The sequence below is a fragment of the Sylvia atricapilla genome, chromosome 9, assembly GCF_009819655.1.
Source record: "Sylvia atricapilla isolate bSylAtr1 chromosome 9, bSylAtr1.pri, whole genome shotgun sequence".
NCBI lineage: Eukaryota > Metazoa > Chordata > Aves > Passeriformes > Sylviidae > Sylvia > Sylvia atricapilla.
This window is the reverse complement of record NC_089148.1, coordinates 14,789,424-14,813,522: the sequence shown is the minus strand read 5'-3', so window position 1 is coordinate 14,813,522 and position 24,099 is coordinate 14,789,424. Positions and strand designations below refer to the sequence as shown.

The 24,099-nt window shown below is 60.0% G+C and overlaps 1 protein-coding gene across 5 annotated transcripts; it reads right to left on the bottom strand.

Moving 5' to 3' along the window:
* Positions 1 to 309: 309 nt before the first annotated feature.
* Positions 310 to 17,640, bottom strand: SLC6A9 (solute carrier family 6 member 9). Of its 5 annotated transcripts, none has more exons than XM_066325012.1 (14): positions 17,471 to 17,640; positions 14,919 to 15,058; positions 6,442 to 6,598; positions 6,153 to 6,284; positions 4,837 to 5,089; positions 4,622 to 4,754; positions 4,077 to 4,211; positions 3,894 to 3,997; positions 3,579 to 3,816; positions 3,355 to 3,489; positions 2,954 to 3,053; positions 2,612 to 2,712; positions 2,263 to 2,433; positions 310 to 2,114 (listed from the first exon to the last, which is right to left on the bottom strand). In XM_066325012.1, the coding sequence occupies exons 2-14, from the start codon at positions 14,946 to 14,948 to the stop codon at positions 1,902 to 1,904; spliced, it is 1,902 nt and encodes a 633-aa protein (XP_066181109.1). In that variant the 5' UTR covers positions 14,949 to 15,058; positions 17,471 to 17,640; the 3' UTR covers positions 310 to 1,901. The 5 variants fall into 5 exon arrangements, with proteins under 5 accessions (XP_066181109.1, XP_066181110.1, XP_066181111.1 ...); XM_066325013.1 differs by lacking the exon at positions 17,471 to 17,640 and adding an exon at positions 15,345 to 15,665; XM_066325014.1 differs by lacking the exon at positions 14,919 to 15,058 and having other exon boundaries at positions 17,471 to 17,639.
* Between the last annotated feature and the right edge of the window lie 6,459 nt (positions 17,641 to 24,099).

Sequence of the window (24,099 nt, the reverse complement as noted above, 5' to 3'; positions counted from 1 at the left end):
AGTGCCCACCTAGGGCGAAGTGCAGCTGACTTGACTGTGCCATGGACATTTGCTGCCCATGGACATTCATTTGAGGAGTACTTCCTGCCAGCAGGGATAAGCCCATCCTCCATCCTCTGCCTTACCTCCAGCTCATTTTGTACATCCAGGTAGGACAAAGGAGAATTCCCCAGAACCTAGCAGATTGTTGAGTGCCAATACCTGGCATCAGCAGGGAAAACAGCTTCACCCATTAAATGTGGTCCCCTACTCTTCAACCCCTCCCTTCGCCCACATGGTTCCCAAAGAAGGGCACAGCAGGACACAGCCTCAGGAATATAAATCTCATTAAAATCTAGGATACTTTAGAACTCTACACCAGGAGAGACACTGGCACAGGCAGCGCTGCCCAGGGACGCGCGCGTTATTGCTAACAATTAGAGGTGAAGAGTAGCGGCGTGACTCGAGGGGCAGGGCACGGGCACCATGCGGGAACCTGCGCCCCTCGCCGCAGCACGACGGGGGGCTCGGGACGGGGAGCTGGAACATCCTGCTGGGGCTCACCGCCCACCACCTCCCGCCACTGCACCAAGCTGTGCCATGTCCCTGTGCCAGCCTCGGGGCTGCAACAAAGGGAGCACAGAGTGCTGGCTGGGAGGGGAGCAAGTGGGGTAGGAAGGGTCTCATCCCATCCACCCCAAATCAAGAGCTCCAAGCCCTTTGGCTGGAGCTGGAAGACAGATTTAAAACTGCCCGGCCTTTGCCAGTGCATCCTGTCCCACTAATACTGGTTGGGGACTGAGCATCCCCAGATGGCTTGGAGCGAGTGGGCTGGTGCAGCCCTTCGTATCTCCACCGGTACCTCTTGCTAAGCAGCAGCTGGGGGAGGCCGGTCCATCCTGCTCCCCCTTAGCACCATGGAGGATCCTCCTCTGCCAGTGCTGGAGCTGCCAGGGAGAGCTGGACCTCATCCATGTCTGGTTACCCCCTGGCCAGGCTAAGTGCTCCCCAGCCTCCTGCCTCACTGTGGGGCAGGCAGCAGCACTGGGCTGTGCCCATGCTGCTTGTGGCTGTGCCCAGCTTTGCAGGCGATGCCTGGCCACCCAGAAGGGCACCCACAGACCCCAGTGGGGCCACAGGGTGGAGAAGTGCATGGAGGGGAGCATCCCAGCTCACTGCCTGCACAGCCCCAGCGTACCGTGCATATGTGCATGCCCACGTATGCCACGTGTGTGCCCATGCTGTGTCTGTGAGGGACACACACGTCTACTCACATGTGTTCTAAGTGCTTGTGTCTTGTGCCATCAGATCTCCCTGCCAGTGCAAGCAACATGTTTGCCCCCCATCTCCCTGTGCGGGCCTGGTGCATGGCAGCACCCCTGGGTATGACCACCTGTGAAACCCAGTAGGCTCTGAGCCACAGTGGGTGTGCACCCAGGCTGGGAGGTCCCTGTAGTGCTAACCCCTGCCACGATGGCCTTGTGCACACACAGGCCACGGGCAATCCTGGCATGCCCAACCCTGGTCCCACCCCATGTCCTCCCCATGGGAAGGTCAGGAGGGTGCCCCATGGCAGGGCAGGCTGCCTGGCTTAGGGAAGGGGGGGTGGGAGCCTGGGAGCATCCCACCCCCCCCATCCTGTGCATACCCCCAGGCCAAGGCCCCTGCAAAGTGCCTCTGGCTCCCGGCCCTTCCGGGGCTGTGCCCCCTCCTCTCTTGTCCCAGCGTCGAGCACAAAGGTTACCGTAAACACGAGGGTTAACGAATGCCACGGGGGCGGGGGCGGGAGGGGTTAACCGGCGAGGAGGTGGGGGGTCTCGGGGATGGGTGCTGAGAGCCCCCATGGTCCGGTGCGGCCCGGAGCCAGGCTCCGCCAGCGGAAGGTGCAAGAGGGTTAGAGGGGTTGTGGAGATTGTGGGGGGTCACAGTCTGGAGTCCTGGCTGTGGGCTGAGCCATTGCTGCCCTGCATGGGGGATACAGCCACTGCTTCACTATGGCCCTTCTCTGGCTGCAGGGGCTGCACCTCCAGGTGGGACTCGGTGGAAGGGCTGAACACCGGGGCGTAGCGCCCGCTGCGGTGCTCTGGCAGTGCTGGGCCCCAGTCCTTGCTGGCCTTGGTAGCATTTTTCAAGCGCTAGAAAGGGAGAGGATGGAGACAAGATTAGCACCCGCCATCCTCCCCTGCCCCGGTCTGCACCAACATGCCAGCAGCTTCCAGTGAGATCAGGGATGGCAGCCCCAGGTGGGACGTAGACAAAGGGGTGTAGCCCCTGGCCACCCACCTCAAGCAGTGTGTCCCCCTCAGAACGGCACACTTTGTAGATGGCATAAATAGGGATGCAGATGACAGAAGAAAGTGCCATGAGGAAGCCGATGCTGATGGCCCAGGTAGGGTAGACATACTCATTGTAGGAGATGGGCCGGTACTGGATCACTGTGAAGATCAGGATGAACTGGGAAGGGATAGGCAGGATCAGCCAGTGGGGAGCAGCCAGCTGCTCTGTGCCCCCCATAATTTCCCCGCACTGCCCTATTGCTGCTCTCCTGAGCCAAGCACTCTCCAGGGAGTGCAATGGTGGGCTCCTCACCCACTCCTCCCACAGCCCAATGCCCCATGGTTGCGATGCTCACAAATATGATGGCAGGTGAGATGAAGCGCCAGCAGATCTGAAAGAAGAGTGGGGGAGGAAAGCCCAGCATCATCTCAATGTCCTTGAAGTAGTTGCGGTGCCCTGGGGAGAAGAGTGACCATCAGCCCTGGTGGTGACCTGAGCCCCCTCACCGCCCATCCAGCTCCAGCCCCATGGTGGCGTGACCCATGAGCCTCCCCAGGCTGCAGCTCCCGACTGGACAACAGCCTCCCTATGTAGCACAGACCAAACTGCTGACTGGCCAGATGTCGAGGCAAACCCTTCCCCATTGGCTGGCTGGCTCAGCCATACCATCCTATTGGCTGCGGGCAGCTGCACCTACCATAGATGTACATGATGGCCACACACATGATGCAGGAGATGACCACCAGGGAGAAGCTGGCAGCGTAGTTGTCCATTAGCAGGAGCCAGTAGATGCCCGCCTGGAAGACAGACACATTGGCACAGCTGCCCCTGTGGTACCACCACTGCTGGCAGGGCAACAGCACAGCCATGCTGACTGTGCCAGCAACGTGCAGCTCAGATATCACCACCACAGCTGGCATGGCAATGCCTGATGCCAGAGTCAGCATGGAGACACTTAATTCTGGGTACCCTCTCCAGTGCTGGCATGACAAGACCAGGCCCCGGCTGTCACTACCATCACTGTAGCAACAAAGTAGACAGCAAATGAAGGTGACCACAGCAATGGCACCCTGTAACGACAGTCCCGTGGTCACTTACCTGTGTGGTGAGTGGGACGCCCAGCAGGAAGCCAGCCACAGCCACTCCCAGTGTTACAAAGGTCTTTTTGCGGATGATCCACTCATTGCCCACCTCATCCACGATGGCTGTGACCAGAGTCTCCAGCAGGCAGAACTACAATAGGGGGCAGAGGGGGCAGCATGTGACCACCCTGGCCCCACCATGCTACCCCATTTGAACATGCCGGCCCCACCATGACCTACCTGTGTACCCAGTCCCAGGAGAATGAGCATAAAGAAGAAGAGAATGGACCACAGTGGCGAGATGGGGAGCAAGGTGAGGGCCTCAGGGTAGGCGACGAAGGCCAGGCCTGGCCCATGGTCAGCCACCTTGGAGACATCCACACCCAAGTGGTTGGCCATGAAGCCCAGGATGGAGAAGATGACAAAGCCAGCATAGACGCTGGTAGCACAGTTGGTGATGCTGATGATGATGCTGTCCCTATGGGAAGAGGAGTCAGAACCAGCAGTGGACACAAGGGCAGTGGCAGGGCTGGAGGACGGTGGCCAGGCACTCACCGGTAGCAGTTGTTGTTGAATTTGTTGTAGGAGGCCATGGTGATGAGCCCGCCCCAGGCACAGCCCAGCGAGTAGAAGATCTGTGAGGCTGCGTCACCCCACACCTGTGGCAGTGGGACTGTCAGTGTTGTGCCCCCAGCCCTGCTCAGCCCTGGCTGCCTGCCGCCCTTTGTCCCTGCTCACCTTGGCATTGAGGATCTTGTCCCACTGGGGTGTCAGGTAGTACATGATGCCAGTGACGGCTCCCTCCAGCGTGATGCCGCGCACAAAGAGGATGGTGAGCACCACATAGGGGAAGGTGGCCGTGAAATACACCACCTGTGGGGCAGCATCTCATGAGGTGGGGATGGGGACACAGGCAAGTGTGGCTAAGGTGTGGCTATGGGCTGGGGTTATGGTCCAGAGAGTGGAGTGACAGACCAGTAGAGGGTATGGTCCAGAGAAGGGACCATCATCAAGGAGGTAGGACCATGGCCACATGGGAGAAGCTGTGTCCAGAAGGCATGTGGCCCAGTCACAGTGGTACGGCCTTTACCAGAGTGGGAGGAGCATACACAGAGGGCAGGGACAAAGGGCAGGAGCTGTGCCCAGAAGGGATGGGGACATGTCCACAATGGGAGGGTCATTCCCAGTAGGGGAGGGGCTATGCCTAGAGGGGACATGGCCATCTATCCTGAAGGCATGTGCACACCCACAGGGAGGGGACTGGAGAGGGAGGACACAGGTACCTTCCCCGAGGATTTCACGCCCTTGATGAGGCAGAGGAAGACTACGACCCAGGAGACACCAAGGCAGCCCAGGAGGGGCAGCCGCACCTCGCCCAGGTTCCCGATGTCATCCGACAGGTTCAGCACATACCTCCTGTACGGGGAGGGGGGCAGCAGTGTCAGTGGAGCCCAACCATCATCACCTCCCCCATATCCCTTACCCCAGGCCCCAGTACCTCCAGTACTCCTCGCTGGGGCTGGTGCGCTTCTGGGTGGTGTTGAGGAGCTGGGTGATGTTGAGGGCAACACGACTGGAGAGGTTCCCATCCAGCACCCCCACGCAGTCAGGCGTGTTCCAGGGGTTGCTGCAGTACGTCCAGGGCAGCACACGCGTCATGGACACAAAGAAGTAGTAGAAGGCAATACAGATCACCACGTTGTAGTAGATCCCGATGTATGTGGACACCACCATCATCCCGTAGCCCACGCCTGGGAACAGCACCGGGGAGGGGTGAGCGGCAGGGTGCGGCGGCACAGCACAGCACAGCACACAGCACCAGGAGTTGTGGCATGGGAGCAGTGGGCTGCATGCGATGCTGTCAGCAGCCTTGCAGCCATGCTGTGGCTCAGTGCCTTGCTTTGGCACGGGTGTGAGGAGCACTGTGCATGAGATCCTCCACCTCCAAACAAGCCTAGTGGTGCTGAGGATCCCCATGGACACATGGCAATGCACACAGGCTACAGGCAAGCCCTTGGGGTCTGCAACCTGAGAGAACAACTGGATGGGGGTCACTCCTGGCTACAGTGATTTCAGGCCTGCAGTTATCTGGTGGCCACACGAGCACAGGGAAGTGCACCCCAGGCTCAGCATGCCACTGTGCAGAGCACACAAGAGCATATGCATGGGCTGCTTGCACTCAGACATGACGTTGTGAGCGTGTCACCTGGCAGGCAGTCTGCAGGTGTGGGCCAGGAGAGCCAGCGGCATGAGAGCACAGCAGGTAAGCCAGGAGATGCACCTGGAGCAGGGTCCAGCCATGGTGGGGCAAGCACATGGGCACAGCACCTGCTACCTATGGTCCAGGGAGACCACTACAGAAGCATGCCCACAGCAGGAAATGCCACAGTGTGTTCAGGGGACCTGAGTGGCCTCTGCAAGAGTGATGTGCTGGGGACACGTGTGGCATATGCAGGGATGTGTGGGTAATGCCTGCAGTGGATGCCAGTGCAGAGCGGGGGTTTGCAAAGGAGACGTACGATGCATGTGCACAGGGGCACGTGTAAAGCGTGCAAGGGATGCCAGGCAGACTGTGCAGGGCATTGTAGCCAGGGTGGGCACGTGCACAAGGGACCAGTGCAATGCAGACCATGATCTGTGCACAGGGCATGCGTGTCCAGGACTGCACGAGCTGCAGGTGCCTGCACCGGACCATGCGGTGTGCCAGAGGTGTGCATGCACCCCATGGTGTGTGAGGGTCACAGCAGCTGCCAGGCACTGTGACAGCAGGTGTCCCATGCTGGCCTGTGCCAGTGCAGACAGGCAGCTCCTTACCTTTGAACATGGGGCTGACCCTCCAGACGCCAAGGCAGCCCTGGCTGGCAAACTGCCCAAAGGAGAGCTCCATGAAGAAGAGAGGGATGCCACAGAACACGAGCATGATGAAGTAGGGGAACATGAAGGCACCTGGTGAGCAGAAACCAGAGGATGAGTGAGCAGTAACCCCAGGCACAGCTGTGTTTTCTATGCCTGGCACCACCCCAAGAAATACCATGCAGGGCTGGGTTGCACACCCCCACACCTGCCCAGAGGAACCCCACTCCCTCAGCCCCCTCACACCCACCTCCCCCATTGCGGTAGCAGAGGTATGGGAAGCGCCAGACGTTGCCAAGGCCCACGGCATAGCCCACGCTGGTCAGCACAAACTCGATCTGGTTGCCCCAGTTGCCACGCTTGACGCTCTTCTCCTGCTTGCCTGGCTCCCCGGGCACGGCGCCGTTCTGCAGAGAGATGCCGTAGGATGTGTCAACTGGGGTCCCCCCTGCTGGCCCCGTTGGAAGGGTGACAGCCGCCAAGTGGGACTGGGAGGTCCCCAGCATCCTTCCCCATCCTGCCCGCCACACACAGGCAGTGCCAAGGAGGGGGAGGGCAGCGGTGTCGGCCCCCCCCTAATCAATGGCTCTGCCCAGAGCCCGGCTGCAGCAAAGGGAGAGCCTGCAACTCATACAAAGCAGGTCCAGGCGCCAGAGCACAAAGGGGCCTCTGTTCTCATGCCCCCCCCCTATCCTGTGCCCAGCGAGAGAGGTCCTGCTGGGTGGCCACTGCCCACGACTGGGGGGGAAATTGTGGGACCCCTGGGTTGAAGTAGAAGCCCCTCTCCATGGGAAGTGAGGTGCAGTGACTAGAGCTGGCAGGGGCCTGGGTAACCCCCTGGAAAAAGCACCCTGCTTCAGCCAGGGTCCTGGTGCCAGCTCAGCACTAATCAAGGGCACTATGCGTGGGGCAGCTCACAGGGGGCCCCATGCAGCTGGGTCCCCTACGTGGACAGCCCCAGTTCCCAGTTGTTTCTCACTGCAGGGGACTGGGGGCCAGGAGGGCAGAAGGGGGCAAGAAAGGGCGCTTTGTACAGACTGCCACACAATGTGAGCTCACACCAAGGAGGACAACAAAGGAGATGAGTGCCTGTCACCCCAGCAGGAATGGCACCCATCACCCCATGGCTCTGTCCCAGCACAGCTCTGGGGTCAAACTAATGTCCTGCATGGATGCTGTGGAGCTCTAGCAAGCAGGGCTGACGGTAGATGGCATTTCACAGTGCAGGGGTGCTCCAAGCCCTCCCCTCCTCACCTGAGGCCAGGTGATGGATGGGTGCATGGGGTGAGGGTGCTGATTGCCAGTCTGTAGTCCCATAGCACCCATACTCCTGCAGGAGCAGCACAGGGTGCCGGCAGCCCTAGGAGCCTGTTGGAACTCCACAGTGCTGGTCTCACCACCACGGACACCCCAGCGCCCATGCCCACCTCATGCCTCTCCCGCAGCTGCCCCCCTCTCCATGTGCCCCCCACAATGGCTGACAGCGGCAGTGAGTGGGCCACAAATGGGAGCCGTCACTTTGTATCTGCTCACGCCGGCGGGGCGCAGGCAGCAGGCGCGGTGCACCTAACCGTATCATTTGATTAGGGCCGGCGCAGCCGGGACGTGATGCCCAGCGACTCCAGCACCGCGCTGCCAAACAAAGCCATCTGCTGCGAGCGGGGCCCGCACGCGCCGCGGGCTGCGGGGGGGCTGCAGGGGAGCAGCGCTGTGGGGCAGGGGCGAGGGGGATCAGAGGGCACTTCGGGCAGGACTATAGGGGCAACGTGCTGCTGTGCCCAGCCGGGGAACCGGAGTGTCCCCACCTGACCCCGTGAGCCAAGGGTCTGTCAGAAACAAGCTCACAGCAGCTCCGGGTGCTGGGGGACCTCCCTCCCAGCAGAGGTTCTCTTCGTGGGGTGCTGTGCAAGAGCAGGACTCGGGCGTCCCCAAAGCGGGGGACAGGACACTGGCAGTGTCCCCATGCCAGGGCACACTGCCCACTCGAGCAGACTGATCCCATCAGGAAGCCTCTGATTAAGCTGCTCGCACTAACGAGGCTCCTAATGAGCAGTACAGCCAGCAGGAGTGGGGCAATGCTCCAGCCTCCCTGACAAAAGGTCTGCTGAGGGGACCAGATACACTATGTGGCACCGGCTCAGCCAGGATCCCTCGTGCTCACAGAGGACCACAGCGCCGTTCCAAGCCATTGCTCTGCTCAAGTGACCCTGGCTTCACTCCCAAGCCTCATGGAGCACCCCAAATTTGAGTTGCCTGGCACCAGTGCAATGAAAACACCAGGCCTGTGCTGCTCCCTCTTTTCCCGCAGTGCTGGGCTTTGGTGCACTTGTCCCCAATAAGGGGGCGGCCACATGTGTCCATGCATGCACAGGCAAGCACACGTGAGCAAACGCATGCTCACCCATCAGCTCGCTACAACCCCCCCCTCCCCAAATCTAGGAAGGTCACCCTGTTCTTTACACTCACTGACCACCCTCCCAACCCCACATGGTAAAAGAAGGGGGTGGACAGAAGGAACCCAGAGATCTGGGAAGATGCAACTCCTCCCTTTCCCTGCTGTGGGAAGGGGACAGAGCTGGAAGGCAAAGGGAGAACTGCCATCCAGCAACAGTGCAGTCTCTGGGGAGACCAGGTCCTGCTCCCAGGCCCCAGATTTTCCATGCATGTAATCCAATGCAGCTTCAAAGGATGCGTGGCTTGAGAGATAACTTCAGGGAGAAGGAAGGATGCCACAGGCACCCCAAATGTCTCCAGAAGGGAAGTTCCAAAAGGGAATATCCAAAACATCCTAAAATGGGACATTTGGGGTGCCCAGGGCATCCTTCCTCACCCTTCCCCAGGGAACCCCACACACACCACGGCCAAAACTTCCCCAGCCCAGCAAAGCAGGCATCATCCATCACTCTGCCTGGCACCAAAGTCTTTCTCATGCTAAGCAGCATCGCCTCACACAATGACAGCCTTGGCTGGGGTGCCCGGATGCCCCTCACTTCCCCAAGGGGCCCTGATTTATGGCTGGTAAGCTTGTGATGGTGGCAGGGCCGATACTGGAAGGATATGTTCTCATGGGAGACAGCTCCAGCATGAACCTCCTCTTTTTTCCCCATTCAAACTGTCCACATAGGGGTATGCCAAACCTTATCCAGGCCCCATGAACCAGTGAGGGACCCCCAATTCCTCCATCCAACCTCCTACTCAGGGGTTGTCATGGCTGCTCCTGAAATGCCAGCAGAGGGTACCAGTACCCCTGATGTCATCAGCTTGATGTCATTGCTAATTGCCATGGCGATGGCAACAAATTCATGGCTGTTTTAGGCAGGGGATGCTGGACGACAGAAAAATACACTTGTAATACCATTTGTCACAAAAGTGGCTCTTCAAGGACAAGAAAGTGGGGTGTATGATGTTGGAGCCAGATGAAGCCCAGCCTGAGATGGGGGTCCCAAGGGATGGAGGGATGGGGTCACTTAGAGAGAGGGTGCCCTGGGCACCCTTGCTGACTGTCTACTGATCCTGGGTGCTGGGGGCCCTATAATCAGGCCATGCACTCCTTGTTCCTGGTACATGGGGTAATGAATCCACAAGTGTCATCCTTGTATCAGAAGTTGCTGTGCCCTGCACATCCTGACTCTGCCAGCCTCACCAGCACATCCTAACTCTCCCTACACTCTCTCTTTGGTGCCCAGTCCTGGCGTGGCAGAGGCACGTTGTGGGGGAAAAGGCATCTAGTATGTTGCTGGGGACCATCCCCGGGCTGGGGTAATGCAGTGATTAGGGGCACACCCAAAACCCAGGACCTCCCACAGGTGTATTACACAGCCTTCACCACCCCTCAATGCAGAAGGCTGTCCAGCCCCAGTAATAGCCCTGAGCATGCTCTGCGAGCCACCAGGACTGCCTTGGGGTGCCCGGGGCAAACTTTGACATTGCTCACTGATGCCCATGAAAGGGAAGAGCGGAAGGGGGGAGAAGGAGGACCTTTGCTATACTCTGCCCTTGCAGCACTGAGTTCCAACCCAGGTGCTGTGCGCCTCTTCTGCAAAATCGATAAATTCCAGGGATAACAAGCACACAATTGTCAGGCAACCTCTTGTTGCTCCCAACACAACTGAGGCCGTGGAGGGGTTTGGTGCCATGCTCTGCCCTCCCTCCCTGGAGCACCCCACATCAACAGCTGTGGGGTACCTCTCCAGCATGCCATGGCACGAATCTACACCTGCAGCTCAGCCCTGCAGAGCCACCACCCCGAAGACAGTACAAAGGGTTTTGGAGACCCATGAGCGGTGGAGGGACAGCACTGGCATGGCCACCATTCCACTTGGCCCGCCCCCCATTCTGCCCCCCAGACCCTGCTCTCACCTGCCCACTGACCTGCTGAGAGGGTCCGAGGGGGCCTGGCTGCTCGCAGCTGCCATCCGGGGGCCCAGGCTGGACGGCTCCGTGAGTCCCCAGCTTCATTGGCACCTCGGGCTCCGGCGCAGCAGCAGCCGCCCGCCCTCCCGCCTTCCCCCGCCCGCTGCCTCCAGCGCTTGGCACTGCTCTCCACTTGCCTCCCAGCCAGGCTCGGCCCCCTGTCGCCCGCCCCGATGCGGCACCGGCACCCCACCACGCCACCTGCCCTGGCACCATGCCTGCCTGGCCCACCCCGCAGGCACTGCCGTGCCTCTGCTACCCCCCACGAGCCAGGTGCCCTTCCTGGCTCCTGTAGGCAGGGCAAGGCAGATTAGGCTGCACAGCGGGCTCAGCCCTGTCCCACTTAATGAGGCCTCATTAGCGGGGTCCAGCTGCTCACAGCCCTGCACGCTCCAGTGGGCAGCACTGCCCTCCCTGCGGGCACCGCTGCCCGTCTGGTCGGGGCCAGGAGCTGCTCTCGGAGCATAGCAGAAGATGACATTCCCTCAGAGCCCCCTATTTCCATGCCTCAACATCTCGAGCCCCACACACGTATTCCCACCCCTACACCCACCATCCACACAGCAGCTTAGCTGTGCATGCCCAATCCCAACCCTGGGTGTTCAAGGGCTGCAGCAACAGGGCACGGCCCTGCTTGAGGACAGGGGCACAGCGGACAAGCCTTTCTGCTGGCACATCCTCAGCCTGGTGCCATGCTACTTCACCCAACTGTATTCACATCATACTATTGGTGACATCATGGGGCCTCCATGGCAACCCTTACAAGGTCACTGCCCCAAGGGGGACCATCTGGCTGGCAGGAGGTCTGTGCCACGACCCCTTCACTGCCCAGGCACCCCACAGCCTCTCTGCTCACCCCTTTGACAGCACAAGGTGGGACCCTGGTGGGGTGGTGTGTCCCATAGGAGGCCAGGCAGAGGGTGCCCTGCAGCCAGGCTCAGGGTGCCCCAGCTGCTCCCAGCCCTGTGTCCCGGCTGGGGAGTGTGGCCAAGGCGCCAGCGACGCATGATGGTGCACAGAGGGCGGGGGGACGGGCCAGCGCTTTCGGGCGACCATCTGGGGTCCGGGCAGCAGCGGCTGTGGGCGCACACGTGAACAGCACACGTGTGCGGGGTGGGCACTCAACCTCCCACACGCCAGCACCCAGTGCTTGTTCCTGTCCCCTCCTGCACCAGCCACCCAGTAGCCCGGGATGTGTCCCACCCGTGGGATGCCAACACCCAACTGTGCCCCCCAAGACATGCAAGCCAAGAGCCACCCCATGCTGTGCCAGCTCCAGTGACCCAGCCAAGTCCCACCCTATGTGCAGCCGGGCAGCTCTGTGCCCAGGCACCCTGCAAGGTGTGTAGGCACCTTGTGGGCATCCCTCCATGCCCAGTTCAGCTCAACACTTTGCCTGGATACCACCACCACGTCTTGCCCTGGGCATGTTGCCTGAGCAGGGGGGCACCTTAGAGCAGCTTGAGCACATCACCTGTCCTGCAGATGCCACACCCTGTGCCAACCTTGCCCTGTGGGAGTAACGTGCCACTTCCCCAGCAGCCCAGCCAGCAGATAGAGGCCAGCTGCACGCAGGCACGCTGCTAAAAACAAAGGGCCTACAGTAGGACTCTCATCTACTCTGGCATTCTGGTCCCCAACCTGGCTGGTGGTGCTGGGGCTGAAGGAGAGAGACAGGGGTGATGGGTGCATGGGAGGTGGTCCACAGGTCTTCCAGTCCCAACAGGGCTGCAGGGTGACTGGGGTAGGAATGATGCCCAAGGACCTGTCCCAGTGCCACTATCCCCTAGTTCAGTGCTTCCCAACAGGGCTGCCTTTCTCCGGCCCCATTCTTCCAGGGCAGACATGATTCTCCTGGGGCGTTCAGGCAGAAAAATCCCCCGCCAGCCCCCCCCATCACTGCCCCTTGGTATTCCGGGAAGGGCTCCCGCAGCCAAAAGCCACTTCCGCAGCTCCTGCCACTGGCCAGTGGCACTGCACTGCTGGGGGTGTCTGGAACAGGCAGGGACCCCCCAGCCCTCACCCAGCCTGCAGTGCACTGGGGGCAGCACCCTAGTGTGTAGTCAGGGTGGTCTTGGATGACAGCAGGAACCTACCTGAGCTGGGCAAGCTGCAGCCAAAGACTGCCTGGCCCTGCCAGCAAGGCAGCCCTGGGAGTCAGGAGTCACTAGCAATGTTGGAGACTGAACAAAGCACCCCAAGGACAACAAAACAAGATGTCCTTAAAGGCCTGTGAGGGAGAGGCAGGCAGATCCTCCCCTGTGGTTCACAGGGATCCCCTCTGCCCAGCTACACAGGGACTGATCCAGCCCCTGGTGCTGTTCTGCACTCCATTTGGTATCTGCAGGCAGAGCATTTCTGGGGCTTGGGAGAGGTAGTGTGGGCACGGCCCCTCTCAATTGCCTCTTGTTTTGGAGTAAGCATTCAGAGCTTCACAGGGGCACCCAAAACCACAGATCCTGCAAAAGCAGTACACAGCACCCTTGTTCTCCATGCCCCAGGTGACAGGTGGGGAAACTGAGGCACAGACACACATCACCCACCTACTGCCTCCATCACCCCTGTGCCCCCCCAGGTGAGGCACAGCAGGCACGTAAACTTGTTCAGCCCCAGGCAGGGGTTGCATGGTGAGAGCCTGGCTGGACTGGTGGTGGTAGGGGTGGGAGCTGCACCTACAGGCAGAGATGAGAGGACAGCCAAGGACCAAACTTTACGAGGTCGCTGGCAGGGTGCTGGAGGCAGGCCAAGAAGATTATGTTCCTTTCCCAGGGCCTCAGGCAGCTCCGTAGTCAGAACCTGGCCCACTGCAGTTCCTCCTGGGGCTCACAGGATGCAGGAATGGGGATGCTTCAGAAGCTGCGATGCTTTCACAGGGGCCTACTCTTCTCCCCACAGACCCAATAGCAGCAATGCTCTCTGCAGGGTTATCCTTGCACCCCATAAACAGGGGAGGCCCAAGAAGGGGTCTGAGAGCCAGGGCGGCCAACACAGCACGTGTCAGACCCTGTTGCACCTGACACCCTGGCCCTGGGGTGGGCTGGTTAGGTACTTCTGAGAAGCAGGTTAAAGATTTATGGGGAGTGGGTGGGCACTCCAATGTCTGGCTCCCTGACATGGGTGTCAGGCTCAGCCCCCAGTGCTATGCTGACTGCTCTGGTCATAAAAAGAAAACATCAACAGTGTGGAGCCATGGCAAGTGCCATTTGCAGAAGTGTGTCCCGATGACAGACTCCTGACAGTGCCCACATACATCCTCAGCACCACCCTGTTACCAGCCCAGAGCTTCTCCAGAAGAAATCTGCCTTCCTATCCCTCCAGCTGCCACAGCCCCTTCTCTGTTGGGGGCAGGATGGGCACTGGGCTCCCTGCTGCAGGCACAGCCGGCGGGGCCATGCTGGGACACACAAGCAGAGGAACTGCATGCACACAGGCGCGCTGGAAGCACTTGCTGGAGCATGCTGCTCCCCTGGCTCTTGGCTTCCCAGGCAAACCCTGGCTCCCAGCCCTCCAGCTGGAGTGTGCAGCTATTTCAGGAAGCCCCCTAGGAAGGGGAGGGCCTGGTGACTGTGTCAGTCTCAGCATTCAGCTCCTATCCTTTGGGAAAAAGTGAAAAAGCCAAGCCTAGCCTGGGGGCTCACCTGCCCAAGGCAGCACAGCAGCCTGTCATAGGAACCCGAGCTGCAACAAGCATGGGGCCATCGTAGCCTTCCAACCAAGTCATGCAGTGGGCACATCCCACATCTGCTTGGAACACCAAAGCCACCCCTGGCACAGGCAAGCGCATGGGAGCTCACACCACACTGCAAGACACCGCTCATGAGGATGCAAGGTCAGGCACTACATGGTGCCCAGAGAAACCTTCCTCTGCCAGTCCACCATCCTACCAACCCAGTCCCAGAGAGCCCACGAGGTCAAGGCAAGGAGAAGCACCCATAACCTGTGCCCCTCTGGGGGTATCTGGCTTGGAGGAACACCTACACCCTTTGCCGACAGCAGGCTGTAGAGTTGCCTGCCTGCAGCGCTGGGGTGGGTGATAAAGCTGGGCAGAACGCCTGAAAACAGGCGATAGCATCTCCAGGCAAAACGAGACACCACACCCGAAGAGCCCCACAGGCAACAGTCTCATTGAGAGAGAGCATCAGCCCAAAAATCATCACGCTGGGAGAGCACTATGGTGCCACAATCCCAACTGGAGGTCCTGGGAGGGCACACCAAATCCTGCGGGAGCCCCAGTGTCTTGCTCCCTGCACCAGGTTCTCTTGGTCCCCGAAGCAGTGGCGCACACCAACCCACCCCCCACACCCCTGCACTTACCAGCAGCCCCTCACTGCACTTATCGGCCATTCCTGGAGGCTGGAGCACGGTGCCAGCTGCCCAGTGCAGGGTCCCTTGCCTGCCCGCTCTCCGTCACACAGCACCAGCAGAAGTATCCTTCAATCCACCGTCAGAGCAAGCTGGGCAGAGGGGAGAGGAGAGATGTGACTGGTGAGGTGGGCACATCCCCACCCCAGGCCTCCCCCTCCCTCCAGGAACTGGGGAGCTGTGCCCGACAAGTCGCTCCCCTCTACCTGCCTGCTGGGTAGCAGGACTCTTGGTGGAGGACGCAGGGCCTGGGGCTGGGTGGTTGGTGGCAGGGTCCCTTCCTGCTGGCTCCCAGCCCCTGCACCCCTCTCTGAATCCCCTGGCACCCACACGAGCAGCGGCTCCCAGGTGTTTCCCAAGAAGCAGTTAAAGATTTACCCGGTGTGGACAGACGACCTTGCGGACAGCTGGCTGCTGGCCCCCCGGCAGGTGGGCGTCAGGGGCCGCAGGCAGGAGCAGGGGCCCCTTGAGCTCTCCCCCAGTGAGAGATGAAGCTGAAGTGGCTGCAGCACACGACAGCGCCGGGACTGGGCGCTGAGCGGGGCCAGTGCAGGGCTCAGCTGCCGCGCAGGACACAGATGGGAAACGATTGCCTTCTGCCCCGGTGCATCGCATGCACGTGCAGTGCAGGGGGGCCGAGCTGCTGGCTCTGCTGGGTGCCAGGTGCTTATGGACAGTGCATGGGCACAAGCATCTGTCTCCCCAGCCCTCACCCCTGCCCCAGCCTGGGGCTGCTGGAGGCCCCAGGGGAACACACCAAGGCCTGACCTGACTGGAAGGGACAGAGGCTCTTGCAAAACCCCAGTCTGTCTGTTCAACAAGCACTAGTATTTGCAAATCCTACATCAGTGCTCAGTACCCTTGCTGGCTGAAAGAAGGACCCCTGACTTGCACGGAGGGTCCCCAACTACCATCAGCAGCAGTCAAATACCCAAGGGCCTATCCCCAGGCTGCCATGACTCTGAAGCAATCCGCAGAAGACCTTAAGACATAAGGAAGGAGCATGGGCAGTGTAGATAAGGGGCAGGAGTCCACGGGCTGTGGTGTGAGCCCCCAGCCCCTCCAGCATAGACAGGCTGCTGTCAGCAGATACCGCAGATGCTGCGCCCCACTGCCAATGCCCTCCTCAGCAGTGGCTGCATTTCCAGGGGAGCTGAAATATCATCACTGCCACAAGCCTCGCTCTTCGCATGGCACAGGGACCTCTCAAAGGTGGGAAGTGCAGGCTCGGTTGCCAGACGTCCTCCCTATCATACACCTATCGGCAGCCAGCCAAAAGCTGCCCACCCTGCGGCCCTGAATTCACACCGGGAACTGATTCCGTGCCCTGGGAAGCGGGAGTGCCCAAGGGGCTGAACGGCTGCCACTCCCCTCGAGGTCTGCCAGGTGTTGATAAGCCTCCGTGAGCACCGTAGATGCCGCTAGCATTGGCTCCCAGCCTGACAAGGACCGAGCGCGAAGCCAGCGGTGGTGTGGCATTGGGATGGATATAAGGATGCCCGAGCCCACAGCATCCCCTGCCACAGCCCAGCAGAGACGAGGATGCAAAGCACTGGTGCCACGGGGTGGCTCTGCCAGAGCTATGGGATGCCATGACAGACCATGCAGCTCGTACCTAGAGCCGGCACGGGTAGCACCCTGGAAACGGGGACACCTGGGCATCCACAGGGGTTCCCGGACAAGATGTCACACCTCGGCGCGAGGAAACAGCCCACAGCACCCAGAGAAAGGCCACGGATGCCCGACTGAAGGATGGAGACCCCGTCCCTTCCCGCTCGGCAGGCGGGCGGCCCGATGCACCGGTGCAGCCGCTGCCACCTGCGAGGCCATTTCTTCCACCAGCATCCACCGGGCCCACCGCAACCGGGGTTCCCCGGTGCCCATGGAAAGCGGGCAGCGGGCCGCCCTGCCGCCGTCACGCTGCCCTCTCGCCCCGCGGGGGCGGCTCCGGCTCCGGCGGCGGCCCCGCGGGCAGCGCCCGCCGCGACGCGCCCGCCGCCCGGCTCCCGCCGCCGCCGCCGCCGCCCGGTGCAGTACCCGGTGGCGGGGGGGCCGGTTACATCAGCCGCCACGTGGTGGCTGCTCCGCAGCCCCGCCCCGGCACATGCCCGTGGAAAATTACCGCCAACACCCCCGGCCCGTCACCGAGCCGGGCCGCCCCGGTGCCCGGCGTCTTCCCCGGGTGCGGCGGCGGCGGTCCTGCTCTGCGCGCCGCGCCCCCGCGTTCCCCCGGCACCGCGCCGCCGCGCCGCGAGAGCAACAGATGCGGGACCGCCCCGCATCCCGGTATCCCGCTCTTCCGCTCCCGACATCGTCCTGACGGGTGGCCGCTCCCGGTGCGACTAACCGATGTCCACGACCCCACCGCTCCGGAGGCCCTCACCGCTCTCGTCTCCTTCCCATCCTTCTTCGGCAGCCCACCCACTCCTCCTCTCGTCCCATCCCCAGCGCTGCTACGGCCGCTGGACGGGCACCCGGTGCCGGAGGAGGTGCGCGCCCCTTACCGTGCCCATGCCGACGCCTGGCCCCTCCCGCCGCGCCGGGTTGGCCCGCGGGGTCGCCGCTCCGCCGCGCCCAGCCCGGTGTCGCTGTCAGTGCCGGCGCTCCACCAGGCCCGGAGCCGCCGGTGCTCCCGAGTTAATGAAAGTTTGGAGGTCGGTGGGGGCTGGCGCCGCCCCTTTCGCCCCCGCGGTCGTGCTCCGCCCTCCGCTTCGCCGCGCTCCCCAGCGCCCCGCCTCGGCACCCGCACCGCGCCTCGCCGCACCGCGGGCACCGCGGGCAGCGCGGAGGGCGAGAGCGCACGCGGTACGGCGGGAACACGGGCTACGGGCGGCACACACACACACAGAGACACACACAGAGACACACACACACACACACAGACACACACACACACACAGACACACACACACACACGCGCGTGGGCACACGGGCACACACGGGCATGCGGCACGCATGGGCATGCACGGGTACACTCTACACTTGGCACGCATAGCCACCGGTAGCCCACAGGCATGTGGATGCGGAGGGGCATATGCAGGCTTGCACAGGCATGTGGCACATGTGAGCATACATGGGACGTATGGTCACACAGAGGCTCCCGCTGGGCACACATGCATCCCCGCACACACACATCCCTGCACACATGTGTTTTCACACACAGAGGAACCGCCACACGCAGCCTGCACACACTGCCAGGGCACGGTGCCACGGCACTCCCGGGCAGCAGGATGGCCACAGGTTCCAGCCAAGATGCGTGAAGTCACTCTGTCAGTTGTGTGTATGTACATTTTTGGGTGTCTGCTGCACACGTGTGTGTCACACACCTGTGTATCTATGCCTGTGCTTGTTGGCACATGTATACACACATGTATGCATGCAAATCTGTACACTTATCCCTATGTGGTTAGGGGTGTATACACATGTAGTTTTACATGTTTCCATGCATATGCACACACATCTGTGAGCATCTACATGAGTGTACAAACATTTATGTCTGTGTATGTGTGTCTGTACATGTATGGGCACATCTGTACACACATGTGGGTACGTGGGCACACGTGAACATGTGTGTACATAGGAGTGCGTCAATGTACTGATACACGAGTACCCATAAAAACATATGTGTGTGTATGTTTCCCCGCACCCGTGCACTTGTGCACACATGTGTGTGGGGGTGTGCAACCAGTGCTCGCCCCCACATCCCAGGCCAGATGTTTCCAGTAATGCATGATGAGTGCGCCAGGGGCCACCCCTTGCTTGGCCTCCCGCCGAGGCCTCTCTTTCCTCCCCTCTCCATCCCAATGGGCTTCCCACGTGCTGGGATGTGTGCCTGCTTTCCAGCACCCTGCCCTGCTCCCTGAATCCCTTCCAGTTCCTGCACCTTGGGGCCTTGGCACTGCACCCTACGTCTTCAGGAAGGAAGCTGTTTTGGGGAGCTTGGCAGGGGTGAAGCCCAGCACCCCAAATGCAGTAACAGCACAGCCCTTCCCACAACCCACTGAGAATCCTTTCTGCCTCCACAGCCCAGCACACCATCCCAGTATTCCAACCAACTTGGGAAGCATCACTTACCTGTCTCTCCACGAAGCTCTGCTGTCTCTGTGGGTTGCCGTCTGGTTGGGGAAATCCTCGTCAGGGAAGGGGTAGAGCTGAGGGCAGTGACGGGGCGGTGCACTGGGTGTGTCTGTCCAGGCTCCACTGCACCAATCTCACCAGCGTGCTGGGCTGCAGGATGGGAGCACAGTCATCCATTGACTCCACTTTCGATTTGTAAGTGTGGTCAAGCCAGAGTGAGAGCTCCCACAGTAGGAAGGGGAAGGCAGCAGTGAAACCAGCGGGTGCTCAGGTCCTCCCACACTATCCCAGCACTTAGACACGGCTGCTCTGCACAAAGAGCCAGGTTGCTCACTAGCACCCTCGCTCCCAGCTGTGTGTGGCCTCATTCTCCACCCTGCAGCCCAAATCCTGCACCCAGAACCTGAATCCAGCATCCCACACCCGGCTTCCTGAACTCAGCATTCCACACCCAGCGTCCTGTGTCAAAGCCAGAATGTGGTTGCAACTCACACCCCTGCCCCAGGATCTGAGCTTTGGAGAGGAGCTGCCAGCTGTGGAGTTGCAGGCTTGATCCTTAAGGGTTGGATTTCCATGGATGAAACTCGTGTTTCAAACACCCTTCTTAGGGTCTCTCTCACTTTCTATGCATCCCCTCTGTGCACTCAACATGGGGAAAGAGGAGGAGGGGCCCTGCAGCCCCAAGTGGGTCAACAAGGGGTTGCTCCTTCTCCTCTGCAATCTCAGTGATGCTGCAGCATCTTCTAGCAAACTACACCCGGGTGCAAACACTTCCTTCCCAGGAGCCTAGCTGCTTTGTGCACCCAAGGCTCTAGTCATAGTCGAAGTCAGAACTTTCCTGGGCTCTCTTGGTGCCTGGAGATGCAGCAGGAGCAGAGGCCAAGTGTGATCTGTGGGATGGGAGGCTGCAGTGCCAAAGCGGTTTAGGAGAGGCACTCCAGCCTATACTCGTGCCCCCTTCAGCCCTCTCTCCCCATCTGGCAGCAATCATCCCCCCATTCCCCATCTTGGAGCACTCATCTCTTTCCTTCCTCACTATCCCTCCTTCAGGCTGGCAGGAGTCAAAATATCCCCCAAATCCTCGCACGGTGGTGGGGCCACAGCACCCCTACACCAGGGCCGTTCAAATCTGTGAGGCTGGAAGCTTCTGCCTCTGTGGGTAGGTGCAGCGATCTCCTGGAGTCAGTGCCATCTCTGTGGGGGACATGGGTCAACATGCGGGTGGCACTGCTGCCTAGGCAGCACAGCCTCTCCTCTCCTATCTCCACGGGTGCTGTTGCCTGGGAAACCATGGCCAAATGCGGGCAGGGATCCAGAGGGGTGAAGGGTGGGGAGGAAATGCCAGCTCCAAGCACCTGCGAGAGGGATGGGCTGGTTGAAATCAGCAGTCTCTGAAGATTTCTCGAGCACCAGGCCTGCAGCACAGGCTTGTGCTAATCCCCAAGTGGCTGAAGCCCTGACGTGGTCCAGGGTTTGTCCTTGAGTTCAGGCGTGCATCAAATGCAGCAGGACTTAATGCTGTCCCTGCTGCGTGCCTGACATGGAGGTTGGCTCTCCACCTCTCCAGATAGACCCTGAGGTTGTGCCCCAAGCACTTCCTGAGCACCATGAACCCCAGGACTGCTGGATCTGGTCTTGAGGTCTCCCTGTGGTGGGATGCTGCATGCAGAACTGGGGGCTCCTTACCCACCCCTCCTGGAATCACAGCTCCAGTGCTTGTGTGTATCCTGGGGTAGGAGGCAGGGGAAGGTTTTAGTTCAGCTCAGGCATGATGGATCAAAATCAAACAATTTTCTTTTCAACAATCTTCTTGGAGGCAGCTTACCTCTCCCCAGGATGCAGGTCTGCCCCAAAGGGCATCAGGATGCCTGAGGAGCTGCAGGCACTGGGAGACCACACACTGTGGACTGGCGGTCATCCTCAAATTCCCACCAGTGCACTGGAACCTGGAAAGCAAGTGAGCTGGTGGGGAGCAACCTCTGCCTCCAGGATGGGAGGAATGGGAATAGAAGTCCCTACACAGCCTGGCTGTGCCTATTCTGGGAATTTCCCAGTGGGGCCTGTATTATCAGGAAGGGTGCTGCAAGAGGAGCAGCAGAAGTCCCACAGAAGAGCCACCAGCTTGTGTTTCATCCTCCCAGCTTTCCCATCTTTCTTTTCTCTCTGGCATGTCACCTCTCTCCTGCTTGACACGTGGAGAACTGAACCGTTCTATGATAGCATATCATCTCTTGCCCTAAAGCACCCATGATAATATCAAAGCTCTTGGAAACCCTCCAAAATTGTCCCTGGTTTGCCAGCAATTTGAAGCCACCTCATGAGAGCTGCCTTGCTCCCCAGCATAGATCTGTCACGTTTGCAATGCTGTGAGGGCAACGCCATGCTCCTGCTCTGGCACCCCTCTGCATCCTTGGACCCCTGACCCTGGTGTGTCAAGGGCTCCCCTCCCCCAGCCCTGCCCCAGGCTTCACCCGCAGCTCACACCCTCTCCACTGAGTGCCCACAGCCTGGGCAAGTGCCAAAACAGGCAAGCGACATTGGGAGGAAATGCCACAGGCATCATTGCTTGTGGTCACAGCGAGCTGCATCCCCAGCAGACACAGCTCCTGGGGACTTTCCACTCCCGTGCCTGCGTGCCTGCTAATGACTTAGGAAAATTCCCTTACGGAGTATACAGACAGCCCGGGAGAAGCTCTGGCTTGGATGGGCAGCAAGGTGGGTGTGGATGCCCAGGGGACAGCAGCCACAGGGGTTGAAGCCAGGCCCCTACACTACTCCATTGTGCCCTCCCTGCAGCTTTGGTGGCACACTCAGCACCCAGCTCACAACAGAGAGCTTGTGTTTAATACCATGGTTCCATGTGGCAGACAAGGATACAGACAAGGATTTCACTGCTCGTAGCTCATACTTTGGCCTCAGATCCAAAGGCTGTTGTTCCTCCCTCTGCCCTAGTGGCACCTGTTTGGGAGGCACAGAGCCATCTGGATGGGTTCAGCATCACCCAAGTCAGCCCTGCACTGGGCTGCCTCATCCTTGGAATGTGGCTCTCCCCTAGGTATGGGGGGGCAACAGGGTGCTGTGTTCTTCGTGGGAAGCATGTCCTCCTCTCGGCAGGCAGCAGAGAGCATGACAGCTGGGTTGCCTTGGGCTGCCCAAAATAGCTGTCCCTTGTCCCCCACTGCCTGGAAGCTATCCCGTGACAGCGCCCCATGGACCTGGAGCCAGCTGGAAGTGATCACTGTAAAGCTCAGCCTGCCACCCACGGGCTGCAGAGCACCCTGAGCTGGGACAAGCATCACCACAGGGCCTGTCTCCTTGCCATGACCCAGTGCCCCCTTGGGCACCCTGCCTGGGGTGAGTATGTGGCTGTAGCCCTGGGCCTTGTCAAACCCACCTCTGCCCCCCACACAGGGATAGCTGGTGCCTGGAAGTTCAGCAGGGCTTGTAGAAATGCTCCCATCTCCTGTTGCAACTTGGCAGCTAGCCTCCTGCTGCAGGGTGCACACCCCCCATCTCCCAACCCCCACCTCTTCCCCATCCCGTTCCCCTTTTGCCTCAAGCACCCTCCTCTCCCCAGCCTGGCCAGCTGCCTCTTAGGTCCTGGCAAAATGGGGTGGCATTGCTGCCCTGCCTGGGGCTGGTGCTGCATCCCTAGGGAGTGGTGGGCAGGCAGGACCCAGGCATAAATGACACCAGCTGTGAGGCCAGGCTGGGCAGTGTCACTGGGGTAGTGGCACTCCTGCAGAGAATGAGATGAGGGACAAGGTCCAACAGCAAAGCAGCAGCCAGTTCTTGCCCCCATATGACATTTGCCCATTGTGCAAGGCCCTGGAGAGAGGCCACAAGGGCATCTCTGTTGCATCCTCAAGGGCAGCGAGGAGGACGAGGTGGTGTCCATCCAGCTCACCCTGCAATCTTCCACCCTGCATGACACAGGGGTTTCACTTCCCTTTGGGGCATGTCCATGACGTTTCTCCTCACCCACCCTCTGACTTCTGCTGAAATTCCCTTTGGGGAGATCAGCCAAGCATTCCCATGGAGAAGGGACACAATGACCTCGTCGGGGCAGGAGCCCTAGGAAACAGCCCATTCCCCTGCAGCTCTGACAGACTACAGCCAGGGTGCTGCTGTGGTCCTGGGCAGGAGGAGTTAGTGATCCATGGAATAGCAAGTCTGCACAGGCCCAACCTATGCCATGGGCACCCCTTGGCTCCAGGCTAAGCTCATCAAGGTTAGAAACCAGCCTGTAACAGAGGAGTCTGCAGGGAGCTCATACCTGGTACCTGCCATGTGCAGATCTGTGCCTTTATCTGAAACAGCAGCAAGAAGTTCTCATATCAACATCTTTCTTTTTGGCAGTAAAATACTGAATAGAGCTGTTTTCTTCTAAGGAAATTCTATAATGGATCAAATTACTAAACTGGCGTAACCCCTTCTTCTGACACGGCTTGTGTGGTGTGCTCTGGAGGTCTGTTCAATGCTGGGCCACTCTGGGCTCCTGCATGTCGAGGGATCTAAGATTGTCTACAGTAGTCACTCTAATAGTAGCTCTATTAAATAGCGTTTTAAATGTCACTTCAAGAATCTGAGTGCCTTTCTCACTGGAATCATGACAATCCAGTACATTCGGGTGCAAAAAGGACACCAACTGCATTAGGAGGGGAAGTCCCAGAGTACGAAGGTGCTGGAGATCTCCATGGTTGAAGCCCATGGACCTCGGGACAGGTAATTTTAAATAGAATTCCTGGTGCTGGCAGAGATGAGTGGTTTCTACGGCTGCTGCCAGCAGGCGTGTCCAGGCCTGAATGCTGGGGAGGAGGGAATCTTCCCAGCACATATCCAGAGAGATGGAGGCAGCCGTGCCACACGGACAGAGCTCCGGCAGGACCCAACCTTGCTCAGTGAGGGTCACCTCTCTGCCCTCCTGTCCCGCAGCTCGCCCCGTGTTGTACAGGGGAACTCGGGGACCTGGGGGTGCTGAGCACTCCCACTCCCGGGCAGTGAGAGGTGCCGGGGCCCGAAGGGGAACTGCCGGCAGCAGGAGGAGGAGGAGGAG